The sequence below is a fragment of the Dipodomys ordii genome, unplaced genomic scaffold (genome assembly GCF_000151885.1).
Source record: "Dipodomys ordii isolate 6190 unplaced genomic scaffold, Dord_2.0 Scaffold17, whole genome shotgun sequence".
NCBI classification, from domain to species: Eukaryota; Metazoa; Chordata; class Mammalia; order Rodentia; family Heteromyidae; genus Dipodomys; species Dipodomys ordii.
In genome coordinates, this window is record NW_012267233.1 from 4,494,459 (window position 1) to 4,512,932 (window position 18,474).

Consider the following 18,474-nt stretch of genomic DNA (forward strand, 5'->3'; position numbering starts at 1 on the left):
TACATACGTAAGATAGGGAGTGCATTTTTGGTCAAACTTGTTAACCCCTCCCTCATTTTTCTCCCACCTTCCCTCCTCCCCACCTCCCCTACCTAATACTGCCAAAGGCTCTCTACAAATTCAGTGCGACACCCATCAATATCTCAACTTTGTTCTTTAATCAAATAGAGAAAGCAATCAAAAATATATATGGAATAATAAAAGACCTTGAATAACATAAACAATCTTTAACAAGAACAGTGCTGGAAGAAAATCAATACAAAACTTCAAACTATTACAAAGCTAAAGTAATAAAAACAACTTGGTACTAGAACAAGAACAGGCCTGAGGACCAAAGAAATAGAATTCAAGACCTAGAAATGAACCCGCAGACCTAATCTTTGATAAAGGACCAAAAAAATAGAATGGAAGAAAGACAGCCTCTTTAACAAATGCTGCTGGCATAATTAGTTAAACACCTGTAGAAAACTAAAGTTAGATCCTTATAAATCATTCTACATCAGATTTCTTAAGATAGCAACTGGGAATGTGTATATACATTCAAGTCTCCTAGTAGAAGTTCTTTAATGGTTATTTACATTTTTTTTTTTTTTTAGAGAAACAGAATAGTGCAGTAGTGAAAAACATGGATTGGAATCAGACTGCATTACTAGCTTCTAAACTTGTCAAGTTACTTAATCTCTTTGTGCTTTTTTCCCCTTGCTTATAAATTGAATATGTCAGTAGTACTTATTTATTTGGTTATGGTAAGCAATACATGAGTTAAAATATATAAAGCATTTAAAACAGTACCTGTCATGGGGTAAAGCAATAAGTATGAGCTGCAGTCTTTATTTTTCTTTTCATTATCTTCATCGTCAAGACTAGCCTATTCCTTGGAAAATAGTGAAATAGGGTATTTCATAATAGTGATGATAATTTTCATTACTTATGTGATAGGAACTTACATAAGCAATACCATTTTGTATGGTTTCCTAAAATAAGTAGTCAGAAAAATGTTAAAATGATGCAATTAATTCATGAGGTGGTGACAATAACCACCTTGAAAAAGAATGGTTAACATATTCTATTTGATAATGATGATAATAGCTATTATTATACTCTGGCAGTTGTTTGCTTGCAGTTGTGTTTGAGGTGATGGTTAGCATGGTTCACCTGTAACAAAAGATGGCATATGGAAAAGTTTATGTGGCTATAGAAGAACCACTACCCCACTTTCTCTGTTAGAGCAGACGCTATTCATAAGGCATTATACTTGATTTTCCCATCTTCCAAAGGAACATGAGCTGCTTCCTTCTTCCTGTATCTAATATGATCTGTTCTGACTTTTTTGTCACTCTTTCCCGCCTCATCAATTCTTGATCTCAGTTTATTTTCAGGCCCTTCAGAACATATTCAAAATTTCATCTTAATGACCTAAATGTACAGAATTTTCAAATAAAGTAATAGAGACATTACTATCATTGTGTGTTTGTTCCAAAACTAATTTCCCCCTAATACCTATCTTTTTTTTTCAGTTCTTTAAAATCTACATTTTGGAAATTAACAAGTTGATTGAACCTGATGGATATTTTCAATAAAAATTATATATTATGACTATTTGTAAAAGTAAAGTTAATTGTTGGGTTCATACCCAAAGAGATCTCCTGTATTTGTGGCCCTTCCCTTGCTTTACACCACTGTACCTATGCTGCTTGTAATTCCATCACTGGACTACAGCAATTCTTTCTAGTGGTCTTCCTCTTGGCCTTTCTAGTCACTAACTTCTTTATGCCATATTTGGTGCACCATTTCTAGTGGAACTTTGATATATGCTATTAGCCTTGAATTAGAGATTTACTATCACAAAGCTAAAATGAACATATTTGAGATTCCAGCTACTTAATGTCTGTAGGAAGTCCTTCTATTTATTGATTGTATAATTTATGTAGTTGGTGAAAGTAACATCACTTTTTTTATTTAAACTTTTAGCTTGGAGATTTCCTTGATTAAGAAGAATGAAGGACTCACATGGCCAGAGCTAGTGGTTGGTGATAAACAGGGGGAACTTTTAAGAGACGCAGCCCAGTGTGCTGTAATTGCTGAGCGTTTGATGCATTTGACTTCTGAGGAACTGGTAAATAGTAGCAATAGTAGTGTGACTTTCCAATAATTCAAAAGTATTTAAGAGAATTGTGCCATGTTTCTAACATGATTTTGCCTTTCCTAATATAAAAGAGATCAGTTACTATTGATGCGATTAATATTATAAAATGGTGTAGAGTTCTAATATTTCTTGTACTGTGTGAATGCACACGTATGTCTGGGCATATTGTATGCATGTATTTATGCATCTCTTTACATATATTCTTCTTTAGAAGAAACAAGAAGCCAGTAGTGACAGAAAAAATTATAATTTTGCCTTATATGTTAATACTCTCATCATTGAAATTTTCTAGGTGACTTTAGAATATCAAAGATTTACACGTAAATCATACATAACATGTCTTCTTTTTGATAATGTTATTGCACATAGTGCCTATTCATATATGAGGCTGAAAATGTTCCCATGTTCATGACTTGGAAGATCATGTTGTGAACCTGAGCAAATACAATATTCTAGAATGTCAGTTATGTGTTCATTTTCCAAAAAATTATAGTAGATATATAAAAATGACTTACTGAACATGATATTAGCATATATTATTGCCATCTTGAATTGTAAAGATGAAGAATATTTTTCCTTAGTAAATGATAAAATAGATTGTAAATGCATTTGTAGTGAAGATATGGCTAAAGAAACCAGGGTTGTATTTGTTGGCATTAATTAAAAATTTCAGAAAGCACTGAATTTATATGTAACAGTACTTTCATTTCTTAATAATGTAGGCCTCGTCCTATGTTTATTCAGTTAGCAAATATTTAGTATTGTAAGCGCTGAGAGTATAATAATTTTGACACTAGCAGAGACTTGATTTTCGATTATAGATTTTTCTTTTTCTTTCATCTTTTTTTAGTAAGTTTTTGTTTGGCAGGGATTTTTTTTTTGTGAAAATACTGTACAAGGGGTTACAATTACATGGGCAAGATAATGAGTACATTTCTTATCAAGCATTGTAGCCTCCTCCTTTGTTTCCCCTTCCCATCCTGGCAGGGATTTTTTGTTGTTGCTTTGCTTTGTTGAGTATTGACCAAAGAGTCTTTCAGGTTACTTTATTAAGTTCTAAGTAACTGACTGTATTTTGATAAACTAGGTATGTGAACATTTGTTTAGTGAATTCTATTATGTGTAAGTGTATTTATAATTTATTGCTTAATTATCATGATCTTATTACTCTGCTAGCTTCTTGCATTTAAACAAGGGAGCATAATCAAATTATTTTATAACTCATGTATCTGTTTTTGGCTTATTAGCTGTGTTTATGTATATGTGACAGTGGATTTTGTAAACTATGCATATGTATCATCATCTTCAAAAACTATGTTATTTCACTTATAATTTAAGAACTTTAAAATGGTATTTCTATTGTTCCATGTTTCATTTTAATATTGTTACATTTCCATGTTATAAAGATACAGCACATTAGTTTTTTAGCTTTAGCCAGTTCTTTTTTAAAGAGAATAAAAATAAGAAAAAAATTGATTTGCATATTTGTCATTTTCTCTTACATTTTTTAATATTTGGATGGATATTCATTTAACATTTTTCCTCCTTGAGTAAGTTACTGTAGCAAGGTATAATGTAGGTCTGCTGGTAATATTAATTCTCAACATATTTTTGTTTTACTTTTAATGTCTTTGAGTATATCAGATGTCTATTCATGTTTTTTCTCTGTTGGCTCAATTATTGTGATATCTCTGTTTTTGTTGATACTGTTTTATTAGACAAGGGTCTGAATTAATTTTGTTGTTGTAATCATAGCATTTCTAAGAATGAATAAATCTATTTCCTTGTTGTTTGTTTTGCTTATTATTTGTTTTGTTTTGTTTTTTTGTTGGTTTAAGAATCCAAATCCAGATAAAGAAAAACCTCCTTGTAATGCTCAAGAGTTAGAAGAATGTGATATTTTCTTTGAAGAGAGTTCTAGTTTATGCAGATTTGATGGCAGTTCATTGAAAACTACTCATGTGGTAAGTTCTTACTAATTCTGGAAATCAGTGGGTAATGGAAATGATAATTTAAGGACAGATAAATGTTTTATAAAATTATCTTGATTGGACCCAAATGTAGTAGAGTACACAGCCCTTGAGAAGAGGGAGGAGGAGGATCATTAAGTTTGAAGCTAACCTGGGCTTCATAGCCAGTTCTAGACCAGACTGGGCTACATAGGAAATCCTGTCTCCATCAATCAATCAGTCAATCAATAAATGTTGGATTAGTAGTTATTGCTTGTGATAAGTCTTATTACTCAGTGAGGAACCATCAGTCCATACTAGTAATCCATACCATGAAATACATCAAACACAATAAAACGAAGTTAGATTGTTTAAGTAATATTTCATATTAATACTGTTTAGCTAGCTTTTTTCCTGTGCCATTCTTTTTCACACAGTATGACCATGTAAATGTATATTAACTTTCTATCTACTTTTTTCACTGAACATTAGTACAATTCCCCATGTTATTCAACTCCTGGTTAAATTGACTGTACTATAGTTCTTGGGAGCTGTTTGTTGGTTCTATACCTTATACCATTTTTCCTTAAAAATGTTATAACTGTATTATTTACAATCCTGTTATTTTTAAAAATCCCTTTTTAGGTGTAGCACTATTTAATGTAGAGTTACAGAAGTCCAATAGTACAGACTACCTTTGATGAACAGATATCTACTTTAGGTTCTCATTTGTAACATCTTGACTAATTTCCTGTTTCACTGCAGCATTACCTTCACCTTTGGTTTTCTGTTTGATCTTTACTAATTGGTGGTCAAGATGTAGAATCTTATTTTAAATTATATATTTTCTAACTTTTCACAAATTTGTATATTATTTCTTTTGCAAATAATATTTTTCTATTTGTGTTTCTTACTAATTTTTTTGACCAGTTTCAAAAATTACCATTTTGGAATATTTTTTACTCAGTTTCTTAAACCAGTTGGGATTTTTTTCTCCTACTGTCTGGTATGTCATATGTGTATAATTGCTTCCCTCAGAATTGCATTCTGCTTAAAAGCCTTGGGAAATGTGTACTAGTATGAATGTTGCCTGGCGTGGCTTGGTGTCACTCTACTCCAGGGTTTAGTCCTCAGCTTTATAGATTATAAAACAATACAGGAACTTGATTTACCAAATCTTAAGTTCCAACCCAACATTATATTGATTAAAAGAAAATCTCTAAGCCAGTGGCTCATGCCTATAATCTCAGCAACTCAAAAAGCTAAGATTTGAGGATTGCAGTTTCAAGCCAGCCCACGCAGGAAATTCCATGAGACTCTTAACCTTTAATTAGCCACACAAAGTAGGGGCACAGCTCAAGTGGTAGAAAAACCTAAGGGATAGCACCCATGCCTTGAGTTCCACCCCAGTAGCCTCCCCCACCACACACACACACACACAGTGAGTCTTAACTGTTCCTCTCATTATAAATTTTTCCTTCCCTCCTTTTTTTCTCCTCTTCATGATACCTTGTTTTTTTGTATTTAACAGCTTTCTCTAGTCTTAGGAATTAAGACTCTCCTTAATGACTTTATTTCAGCTGAATTAGTCTTTGAAGGTCTCTTTCCACATATGAATTTAAGGGTATTCAATTCAAACATAAGAATATTTTCACTTAGATTTTATTAGTGTTTAGTCTTTTGTGACATTTATATCTTCTTTTTACTGAGGTATTTAGGAATGAGTTGCACATACAGTTTCTCTTTACCTCCACCAATTTGCTTATATGCTAAAAATGAAGGGATTATTTTTTAATTTTATTTGTTTTCTTATTTATGTGGTATGGAGGAATTGAATCTAGAGCCTCATGCATGCTAGCTAAGCAATCTGCCACTCAGCCACATTCCCAGCAGGAGATTATTTTATATAACCACATACAATTTAACATGTAACACTTCAGACTTTATATTCAAATTTTACCAGTGGGTCAAAAAAGGAACAAATTTTGAGCAAATTTTGTTTCTGATTCAGGATCTTACCCAATGTCTCATACCACATTAAGCTTTGGTGTCTCTTTAGTCTCCATTTTGAAATAGCCACTGACTCATCCTTTTGATGATAACTTCATTTTGTAGCTTTTATATACTATCTCTCAATTTATAATCCTATAGAATTCCCTCATCAGATTCAATGCAATTTTGATAGAAATTCCACATAGTGATTCTTTTGGAGTATATGTCATTAGATGAGATTAGGTATAATTTTGCCTCTGTTTTTGTGGTGTCAGATTTGATTATATACTATTTACCAATTTTTCTACTTTGAAGTTATTTTCCCTTGAATTAATAATAAGTAGTTTTATGATCAAAGCAACCCTTTTAAAGGTCTTAATAAATTATATAATTTTTCTATTTCTATCTTCCCTATGAAGCTTCTATGTGTCATATTAAGATTAATGCCCAATGTCCTTACTGTGGTCAATGGGAGGTCTTTAAATATTTCTATAATTTTTCTAGGTAGTGATACATTATAAATTGAGACAACACGCATATACACACATACACACACTCGGGATATAGGTGTCTGATGGAAAAATTCTACAAAGCGGAATGACCCTTACTATGTGAATATTATTGTAAATAATATTCATTGTTAATAAAAATGAAAATTGTTTTTTACATACTTTTTTTATTCTATTGATTTTATTGTTGGGACTCATGATTTAGAAATCACTGGCATGCTGTCCTGATTGCCGTTTATTTTCTACCCATTTCTTTGAGTCATTTTCTTTAGCTACACTGGCCTTCATGCCATTCCCCAGATTATTAACATGCTCTTCCCCAGGACTCTTAACATTCCTTCTTTCCTTGCCTGAAATACTCGGACTTTTGCACTATTCTCTTACCTTACTCAGTTCTCAGTTCAAAAACTATGTTGTATCCTCTGTTAACCTAGATAACGTGCAACCACATTATCTGTCTTCTCAACTACTTCCTCTTCCTTTTTTCTGTTAGCACTTTTTCTTGATAGGTATTTTTGTTATTTGTTATACTTATGTGTATCTGCCAATATACATTATTGGTCATTGAAAGTTGGTATCATTATGATACATTATAATTTCAATTTGATATTTTTTAAGCTGCAAAAAATATTCCTTTCCCCACATGTTTGTAGAGGTTACTGTCTTGAGTTTTTGTAAACTTAAAAATCAGTTTGTTTCCATCAATTGTATTTTATGCTTTTCAGCTAATACCTTATGTCTTCCAAAGATCCAGTCAGCTAAAGATAACTTTAATTGTATAGATAATTAATAAGTGTTCAAATACTGCACTAGTGGAGTATCACATCTGAAATAGTGCCTAGCCACAGACATTTAATATTTATTATAGACAGTTAAATAGTTGCTTAATAGTTATTATAAAGTAGGCCTTGGGAGAGAACATAGTCTGATAATGAAGAACATGAGTTTGGAAGCACATTTAAATTTAAATTTCAGTCACTACTTGTTAGTGACTTAAGTATCTCATGAGACTTACTTTCATCTTATGTAAGATGGATACTTCTAATTCTTAGGTAGCAAACATTAAATAAGATAGTAAATTCTTTATACATACCTACATGTGTACATGTGTATATGTGTGCACATACATATGTGTATGGGTGTGTGTATATATACACAGATGTGTATATGTATATATAGTATAAAGAATATATAATTTTAATAATGCATTCTATATGGGATTTTGAAACTGTGAATTTGAAACTGGTTTCAATCTTGCCTTCTAACAAATATCTTAATTCTGAATAGAACTTTTTAAATTAATTTGGTAGTACCAGTTATTAAAGATTGCTTAAATGTCTTCACTCTGACATTTAATCTTCTGAAGTCTGTAATTACGAGATGTTCCACCAAGAAATTTAAGAGTCAGTTGACTACTTGAAATGCATGTTTCAGATTTTCTGTAGTGACTGGCTTACTATAATTGTAGTTTTCACCAGTACTTCAAAGATACATATGACCTTTTCTATAATAAACATGAACATAGAATGAATGTGGAATTAGATCTTACTGGTTTATGAATTTGTGTTGTTTTAAACCATTCATTTTGGCATCAGTGAGGTTTGTTCAGATCAATTAACTTTTCTCTGTCAAATATGACAACTATATTCAAAGCCATTTCTTCACTCTTGGAATCTTACTAGACTTGTTTTGGTTGCTCAGTATTTTATATGGAACATTCTGCAAAGAATTTTTTTGATGCTTGTGTGTCTTCACTGTGACCATCAGTTAAAACTTGCTGTGCATCTCTAATAATGTATAGAAGCATTTGTCCCTACAGTAAGTAGCCTAAGCCTGCTGGATTTTCAGAATTTATTGTTAGTATTCATTTTACTACTTATGAACTATTGGCTACTGCTTCTTAACTTCGATGTATTGTTGCCCAGAGCAGCCATCCATTTCTTTCTTATTTGTAGTCTTTATTTTGCTCTTGGCTATCAAGTTTTAAAGTCAACGAAATTTTGTTCACACCAAAATACATAATTCTCTAGTGAAGGAAACTTTGATGTGTATGTTCTTGTTTGTTTATTTTTGGTAGGACTAATGGATGAATCAATATTCTTGGACATGGTAGACAGCTACACTCCATTTTTGTGGCACCTGTTCTTGACTCAAAAACTTTTTAAACATCTCCTTGTTTCTTTCAGGTGATTGTCCCAGTAGATAATGGATGTCTCATTTCTGTTTAGTCCACTTCAGATTTAACATAGTATCTCCCTGCTTTTCAAATATTTCTTCTATTGTTATTTTCTGTCTTTGAAGGACCATACAAAAGAACACATTTATGCTTTTTAGTTATCATTCATTCTTATTTATTTAATTCTGATTTGCTTTTCATTTGGCTGTAATTTGGTAGTCTCGAGTTTTTTGTGATTGCAGATAACAGAAAACCTTTGCCACCTTCAAGTGTTGTAAGTTAGCATATGTTGGGATTGTAGGCAACAGTGGAAACTAAATTTTTTCAGATCTTAGGAAGAACTAAAGTTGTTCTGGGAATGCATTGGAAGTCAGGCTTAAAGACATAAACATTTTTAGATAATAGGACATAGTTTTGATGTCTGATTTGGGAATTAGATGCCCTTGCCTTCTTCTGTCTCAGTGCTTTGCCATTATCATATTGACATCCTCTGTATTTGCTTCTACTGAGCAGAAGTAACTGCTCTCTTACTTTACAAATGATGTCATGGTTTCTGCTTACTTTACTCTCTTGTTATGTCTTCTACCTTGCTTTTGAACATTTGAATTGAATGTTTTGGCATGTAGACTTCCCGAAGAAGAGGATTTTTTGTCTTGGCCAACATCCTTCAAGAAGACAAGGAACCTGTGGGAGAGAGCTTCAGTCTGATTGTTTATGTTGTATGTCAGTGGATGAAAGATGATAGCTTTTATATTTGAAGCCCACGGTCTGTCAGCAGAAGTTAGGGAATGGAATCCTCTAGTATATAATTTGCTTGATATGGAACTTCTTACATAGTTTGCTAATATTTTAGACTTTATGCAGGTTATAGTTATCAGTGCACCAAGAATGCCAGGGGATGAGAGTAGTTTTATCCCATTGAAGAAAATCCTCTACCAACTCAGTTGCTTTCAGAGTACAATATGAGTACACTGGAAGAATTGAAGCTATTAATGCACTGAAGCTACTCATAGTAACAAACAAATACAAATCCTGTTTCAATCAATCCCTAACACTAATGACCTAAGTAGAAGTATGTTCATTCCTAGACATAAATACAACTTATTTCATAATCTATTTGACACATAAAGTCCATTATTCAATAAAAAAACTACAAGACACAACAAAGAAAAAAGTAAAGCATCCCATTGAGAAGAAACAAACAAACTAGATTCAGAAATGACCCATGTTCTTAGACTATGAAATGGTCAATTTAAAGTAACTGTGATATGGTTGACATGTTAAGGGCACAGTGGAAAAGATAAATGAATATGTACTATATTTTAATAAAGATAAAAATTGCAAACAAATAAAATTAAAAAATTAAAAACATAGCAAAAGATGACAAATGTTTGCAGCAAACTGATGAGCATTCCCTCTATCTATGAGAAAAGAAAAAGTTACCTTGGAAACAGGTTGTTAAAAATTGCAAGAACTGAAATAGATTACATAGATAGGTAATATATACACAAATATCCACATACACACACACATACACACACACACACACCACACACACACATATATAATACACGCATACATACATATATATATAGAAGTATACCATCCAAGAGCAGCAAGACAATAACAAATGGGCTTATATATAATTATTTGGCATCCCAGAACTATGAATCATTCAGTAAAATAGACTATGCTCTGGGTCATAGAAACGTTTAAATGTTCTTCGGTCATAAGATAATTAAATAAGAACAAAAATACCCCCCAAAATTCTAAATATATGGAAATTGACACATTTCTCATTAGCCCACAGGTCACAGAACTCACAAAGAAAGAATTTAGTATTGAATGAAAATGAAACACAGGGGCAGGCACTGATGGATCATGTCTGTAATCCTAACTACTCAGGAGGCTGAGGATCACAGTTCAAAGCCATCCTGGGCAGGAAAATCCATGAGATTCTTACTGCCAGTTAGGCACCAGAAAATCAGAAATGTCACTGTGGCTCAAAGTGGTGGAGTGTTAGTCTTGAGCAAAAGAGCCTAAGGACAGCACTTAGGCCCTGAGTTCAAACCCCATGACTGACAAAAAAAGAAACACAGCACATGTGGGATGCAATGTAGTGGTGAGAAGAAAATGTATAGCATTATATGTTAGAAAACTATCTCCATTTAATCATTTAGGCTTCTATCAGAAGAAGATACAAAACCAAGAGCCACCTACCAAGAAGGTAAAGGTTATATACTACTAAAAATAACCAGTAGAATTGAGTACTGGGAATAGAGAAAACGGATGAAATCAAAAGGTAGTTCTCTAAAAGAGATTGGTGAATTTCTAGCCAGACTGCTCAAGGAAAAGGAATAGATGTACTTTACTAGTCATCTCTCAATGAGGTTGACAGTTAAGATTGAGCATCACAGCCACATTGGTGCATTTCTGTAATCCCTTTTACTCTAGTGGCAGAGACAGAAGTAGGAGGCCAGTTAGGAAAAACTTAGCCAGATCATATTTCAAAAACAACAAATGAATGGCTGGGGGCATGGCTTAGCTGTACAGCACCTAATTGTCATGTAAAAGATCCTGTTCAGTTCCCTGTACCAAGATGCAGTATTTCATCTCAGAGTACTTGGTATATATTGCTACTGCCAGATATGGTAGGTAGGTTTCATTAAGTAGACCATGAAGAGACATAACACGGTTATTCAGGCAAGAAAAGAAATTTATTTACCAAACTGGTGCCCCCTCCAATGCCTGGTGGGGAGACTTGGCCAAAAAGGAGAGACCCACCCCTGGGCCAGGACTTATCTAGGCTAGGGACAGGAAGAGGTATGGCCAGGTGGGGGAAAGGTGTGGCCACACTGGATCTGGATGGACCTCAGGGCCTGGGATCTGTGGTCAGTTGGAAGACCAGGGCGCCCCAGGATGTAACCTTGCAGGAGGGGAAGGTGACTGCTTCCAGGTGTGCCAGTTACCTACGTAACAGATACTGGGTGGAAACTGGGTGGAATAGCTTATGTTTGAAATTACTCATAAAATGGAGTGTATACAATAAAAAATGAAGTGAGAAGCAGAACAATTAATTCATTTATTTTTAAATGAGGCAAGAATTTAAAAATTTGTCCATAAAGGAAATATTTTAGGATTAGGTCAGAGGAATTCTGTTATTTTTTAACTAGCTTTGCACACATTTTATAAGCATAAAATTATACAAATACTGTGTGAGGCTTTGGACATATCATGCCTAAACTTTTCTTATTAATGTTGGTTACTTCATTCTTTTGGAATATCAGTAATATATAAAGTAGATACAGAGAAGTATAGAATGGTAAAATTGAACATTTATTATGGTATGTCAACCCCTGTGCAAGTGTTAAAATATAGTGTTCACATATAACAATAGTTTGTGGTTATTACTGTTGTACTTATAATCATTCTCATCTCTAATTGCATGTCAGTGCAACAGGTAAGTTTAATAGCAATAGCAAAGTAAATTGTTAGGTGGTTATTATTTCTTTATCATTAACATTGAAGTAAACTTGGATGCCCCTGGATTGTAGCATATGATTGACATAGAGACATCATGAACAGGAAGTGAGAAAATAGGAGAGTTTTATAAATTGTGATCTAGTCTTGCTACCTTTTAAGAAGAATAATTGGAATTAATAACTGGAAGAATAATTGGTCTTCCGGTGTCTGATTTTGAAGAGCTTTCATTAAGTGTCATTTGACATTTTTCTTTAAGCATCAGAGAACCAAGGAAAAAGATTATTGAGAAAGTAAGATTTCTGAGGTAAGAACTAAAAAGCAAGGGGATCCATATCTCTACTTGGTTAAGTGTAGAAGCTGCTGACCCCAGTAAACTTTATGAAGTATTTCGTTAAGAACCTAATGATGGGCAAGCACAGTTACAATCTTTAATGTTCATGTGTGAAATGGAACCAGATAATGTGAGGGGAAGGATAGGGTTGGGATGGAAGATGGGGAAAATGATGGGAAGGGTGATACTGATCGAGATACATTGTGACCTTAATCCCTGTGTGCAATTACTTGAAGATAATAAGATATAGTCCAATTTCTGAAAACCAGTTCCTTATCAAACACTGTTGATTTTGTATACCTTCTATTTTGGTATGACTTTTGTTGTCATATAGACCGACTCTGATGAAAACACTTCTAAGAATATGGTTTCACTCTACCCATTATAAAAAGTATTATCGTAGATGGAATTCAATTATAAGCCTCAATCAATTTTGTATTGAAATGAATTCCTTTAGGCACAAGTATTACAATAATAATTACTGACATTACATTGATGTTAATAACATAATTCAGCTATACATGAAAGTAATTGATGAACAGATTTGAGTTAGAAACCCAGTTTGTGAATTTTCTGTTTAGTCCACAGCACATTATTCAAATCTCTCCAAGGCTATTCTTTCATCTCTTAAATGAAGATAGAAACAGCCTTATGAGTAGTAGAGATTGTTTATAATATGCCTAACATATAGAACATGCTTACAAATTCTTATAGCCAGTATTTTATTTTATTTTGGTAACTACAAGCTAATATCAGTAAGTTTATTGTATTCTGTGGTTCAAAACTTTTCCTTATGGAATTGATGTTTTATAGTATCTTTTAATCTAGCGTACTAACAGTTGAGAAGTAGATAGCACAGCATTAAGAGCATGGAGTTGGATCAACTTGGATGTTATCTGCCCCGTGCATCACTTCCCTTGTCTTTAAAATGAATGTGAAACATTTCTTTCAGAAATGCTAAGAGATGTCTTTAAAAAGTTTAGAACAGTTGCTTACACTTAGTTTCGTGCATCAGTTTTGTCTCCTTTAATAATTGGTTAAATTATTCATCATTTTTTAGGTGAATCTTGGGAGCAACCAGTACCTTTTCTCTGTCATAGTGGATCCTAAAGAAATGCCCTGCTTCTGTTTGCGCCATGATGTCGATGCCCTTCTCTGGCAACCTCGCTCTGGCAAACAAGATGATATGTGGGAACACATAGCAACCTTCAATGCTCTAGGTACAAAATAGGCTCTTCACAGCATTTCCATTATGCCAAAAATTAGTCATCATTTTAAAGTTGATTTCTTTTTTCTTTTTAATTTGAGAAGTTCTAATCATATTCAGATTGGTTTGTTCTACAATTTGATTCTTTATAGTATAGTTAATGGGGTGAGTACTGTTATAACATCAGGACAAATTTGTTCCTATGTTTGTACAAAAGATCACAGAATAGAAATGAAAATGATTATCTATAATTTTTTTGTTTATTTTTGTCTGTCGTGAACTCAGACCCTGGGCTCTGTCCCTATGGTCTATTGCTCAAGGCCAGCTCTCTACCATTTTAAGCCATAGCTCCATTTTTGGTTTTTGAGTAGTTAATTGGAGATAAGAGTCTCACGGGGACTTTTCTGTCCCAGCTAGCTTTGAACCATGATCCTCAGATCAGCCTCTTGAGTGGCTAGGATTATAGGCATGAGCCACTGGTGCCCAGCTTGGTTATCTATAATTCTAATCAATTATTTGCTTATTTTAATTCTGTGAACTATACAGTGTTAGAAATGGGTCTTACAGTACCTTACATGGAATCTGAATTTAGATTTCTTCACAGTAATCTTCAAAAACATCATAGAACTGCTCTAAGGAGTCATCTTTCATTGAACATGAATGCGAAAGAGCCATTATAATGAATAAACTACAGAAAGTGGCAGTGAGTAGAAATTTGATAGAATAAAAGAGAAAATACTGGTTTTAAAATTTGGGCTTGTGTTAGCTGGGCGCCGGTGGCTCACCTGTTATCCTCGTTACTCAGGAGGCTGAGATCTGAGGATTGTGGTTCAAAGCCAGCCCGGGCAGGAAAGTCCTTGAGACTCTATCTCCAACAAACCACCAGAAAACTGGAAGCGGCACTGTGGCTCACGTAGTAGACTGCTAGCCTTGAGCTGAAGAGCTGAGGGACAGCGCTCAGGCCCAGAGTTCAAGCTCCATGACCGACCAAAAAAAAAAAAGAAAAAAGGAAAGAGAGAGAGAGAAAGAAAGACAGACATAGAATAGAGGGTAAGATCTAGATTCCACATGATTCTATTAAGTTCTGCCCTTGGGAAAAGCCATGCAACACTCTCCTTTCTTCAACAGGAATTTTGGGCTTGTGTAATCATTAACTTTATGTGTTTGTATTGTTTGGGAGAAACTTTTTACATGAACTAGCCACAGTTACTACTTAATTGAGAAGATATTTTAAACTAGTAGCAGGAAGTAAAATTATATATTTTAATGGCTACATGAACACAACCCTAGCTGTAGAGATTTGTCACTTATCCTTTATTAATAATATAATTCAGGGTTTTTTGGTTTTGTTTTTGTTTTGGTTCTGGTCCTGGGGCTTGAACTCAGGGCCTGGACAATGTCCCTGAGCTTTATTGCTCAAGGCTAGTACTCTACCACTTGAACCACAGCTCCACTTCTGGCATTTTTGGTAGTTAACTGGAAATAAGAGTTTCATGGACTTTATTACTCACGCTGGCTTCAAACCATGATCCTCAGATCTCCACCTCCTTAGTAGCTAGGATTACAGGCATGAGCCACTGACACCTGGTTTATGATTCCATTTTCAATGGATCATTGGCCTGAAATGCAAAGTTGCATTGACCTATTTTTCTAGCCTCTCTAATCTCTATTCTTTTAATTCATTCTTCCTTCAGTAAGTATAATGTTGGATAATGTAACTTCTTGGTGCTCAGATCCTCCATGTGTATGCACAAACCCTCATATTTCAGTGGACTTCTTCTTTTCTTTTCTTTTCTTTTTTTGGTACTGGGGATCAAACTCAGGATGTTGCACTTGCTAGGCAAGCAATTGCCACTGAGCTACATCCCAGCCCTCAGTGGACTTCTACTAAGCTTGAGACTTAAATCAACTTTATATTACCAATGGACATAATATCTCACACAAGTACATATGCAAACAGGTATCAACATCTCTATTACTCTTCTTTCCTCAAACCCCAATTAACATTTAGTATTAACATTTCATATTATTTTCTCATGTGCTCCATAGCTTTGCCCATTTATTATTTGATGGGAGCTCAATTTTCACTGGTGGTCCCTTTTTTTATATCACATGTCATAGCATTCAGTAATCATGTCCCACTCTGAAAATCCTAATGTATTTCACAAGTGACAATTTTAAAATATGCGTATGATTTAAGATAAATTGCAGTTTAAGGCTTTGTTTAAAGCACAAAACCCTATCTGAAAAACAACCTAGAATCAAAAGAACTAGGTGTGTGACTAAAAAGCCCAGCAGGGATAAGATGGAGTTTGTTTTCCACTACTGCTAAAACAGAAAACTTACAAACATTACAGGCTTGCTGAGAGAACTCACTATGAATACCTTTAGAGATAGTGTTTCAGACCTTCATCATAAGCACAAATAATGTTACATTTAATATAGTAAATATGAGATAATTTTGGTCATATCCTATGACCATTTCCTCATCTGTCTCTCATGAGAGGAAACATTCTGTGATGCTCTTGTTACTCATCCACCTACATATTAAATTGGGATTTAAGGATCTTTTGACATGTATTTTTAGTCTTTTAGATTTCAGAATTTTAGTATTTTAATTATTTGTGGAAATTAAATGTAACTATCTTGTACATTTCTTAAAGAGACAAAGCTTGTTTTGTTCCTATATTAACATGTAGTGTAGCATCAATTGAAAGAAACAGATTATGAGTAATCATTAATGGTTCTGAAGTCAACCATCATTGAGTGTTTATGGTATACATGTTTATATTTTACTGAGGATTTTAATTCTTATAGAAATTAGGAAGTTATAATCAAAGTTATGAAATATGAAATATTAAATCATGTTTTCTCATATGTAAATTATAGTTCTTCTTTTGTTTATATTATATTTTTGGCAGGTTACGTGCAAGCATCAAAGAGAGACAAAAAATTTTTTGCCTGTGCTCCAAATTACTCCTATGCTGCCCTTTGTGAGTGCCTTCGCCGAGTGTTCATCTATCGCCAGCCTGCTCCCATGTCTACTGTGCTCTACAACAGAAAGGAAGGCAGGCATGTAGGGCAGGTTGCTAAGCAGCAAGTAGCAAGCCTAGAGACCAATGATCCTATTTTAGGCTTTCAGGCAACAAATGAGAGATTATTCGTTCTCACGACCAAAAACCTCTTTTTAATAAAAGTAAATGCAGAGAATTAACTTCTTCAACATGTTAGCAGGCTATAATAGAAAGCATTCATTGGTACCTAGAGGATTAAGCAGTTGTACTGTGTAACTTGTTACGTTTTCATGTGTTAAATAAAAATATCTTGAATGAATTTTTATTTTTTAAATGATATTAGAAATATAGTTAAAAGATTATGATTCTGTAAAAGCTGTAAAATGAAGCTACAGATTTGGGAAATATTGGCTTCTATAAAAAGCATAAAGATAGTATTGGCTGGTATAATTGTTTTTAAAATACAGAGGCTAGAATCTTTTATATGAAACATGTACAGTTTAGTGTTTAAAAATAAAAATATTTATCATATACTTAATATATTTGTTCATTGATTATATTGTTATAGTCTATCGTCTATCCCTATAGAACAGGTTAGGTGATAATTAAAATGTTCAATATTATAAATTCTAAAGTTAACAGAATAATTTAGTCTACATAAAGGAGGATTTGCAAGAGTATAGCAGGCCAGCATTTACTGAAAACCAGTAATTGCTTTTCAAATTAATTGTAGCTTTATTTGATTTTTTAAAATCTTTTCTGCCACAAATATGATAAGGTTATACATAGAAACTATTTGGTCCTAAGATACCTTTTGCCTATTTGGGCAGATATTTGACTGAACCAGTATTTGATTAGAAAATTCAGTTTCTGACTGAATGTAAATTTAATTTTGATGGAATTTAATATTAAAACACCTGAGGGTTTAGGTCCTAAAACAGCAAAAATAACTAGTTTTAGAAAAGAAGGACAACAGTCTTGAGGGACAAGAAAAAGAAAAACAAGGATTTTGCATGCTCAGAACCCTGTGGTAGGGCTAAGGATGTAACGCAGCGTTACAGCAGTAGAACACTTGCCTGGATGCACAGAGACATGGGTACAGTCCCCAGGAATGCAATAAGTAAGAAACTATGTCAGTATCTTGAAATGTATATGGCCTAAAAATAATACGGATTTCCCCTTCATTTAGAGTAAAAGACTTGTAATTTAGGTTCATTATTGAATGATCCCATAAATTTACTTTTATTTTCCCTTCCCAGTGGCAAAGAAATTCTTTTTAACTTTGTCACAGAACAGTCGTGTAGTTAAATGTATGTAGAATTTTTTTCCTACACACCAAACAAGCACTTAATTTTTCAACCAACACCAGTGGGGCACCTTAAAGTGCAGTCTTAAGTCCAGTTCCTACAACTATCAGCAGCAGGACTGGGAAATTTCTACTGAGCCAGACTAAGAATGTTTTACTACATTGGTAATTTGGAGAAGAAAAGTACAAGTTTTCCCTGTGGAGTTGGAATGTCCTTACTTTGTCTTAGTGTCCATGTGTTTTTGCTCACTTTCTTGGAAGCTGCCATGTGTTTGACTATCTGAAATCTCTCTAGACTCTCTTTCTCTGGATTTGTATAGAGAATTTATTACATAAGGACCAGCAATTTTCCTCTTAGGTT

General features: G+C 33.6%; 1 protein-coding gene across 1 annotated transcript in view; it reads left to right on the forward strand.

Moving 5' to 3' along the window:
• Nudcd1 (NudC domain containing 1) overlaps positions 1–17,579 on the forward strand; it is a 46,086-nt gene extending 28,507 nt beyond the window's left edge. Inside the window, exons 7-10 of the mRNA XM_013012470.1 lie at positions 1,972–2,116; positions 3,985–4,110; positions 13,647–13,806; positions 16,715–17,579. Coding sequence (XP_012867924.1) covers positions 1,972–2,116; positions 3,985–4,110; positions 13,647–13,806; positions 16,715–17,007 — 724 coding nt within the window. The 3' untranslated portion in view covers positions 17,008–17,579. The remainder of the gene's footprint in view (positions 1–1,971; positions 2,117–3,984; positions 4,111–13,646; positions 13,807–16,714) is intronic.
• The last annotated feature ends 895 nt before the right edge of the window (positions 17,580–18,474 follow it).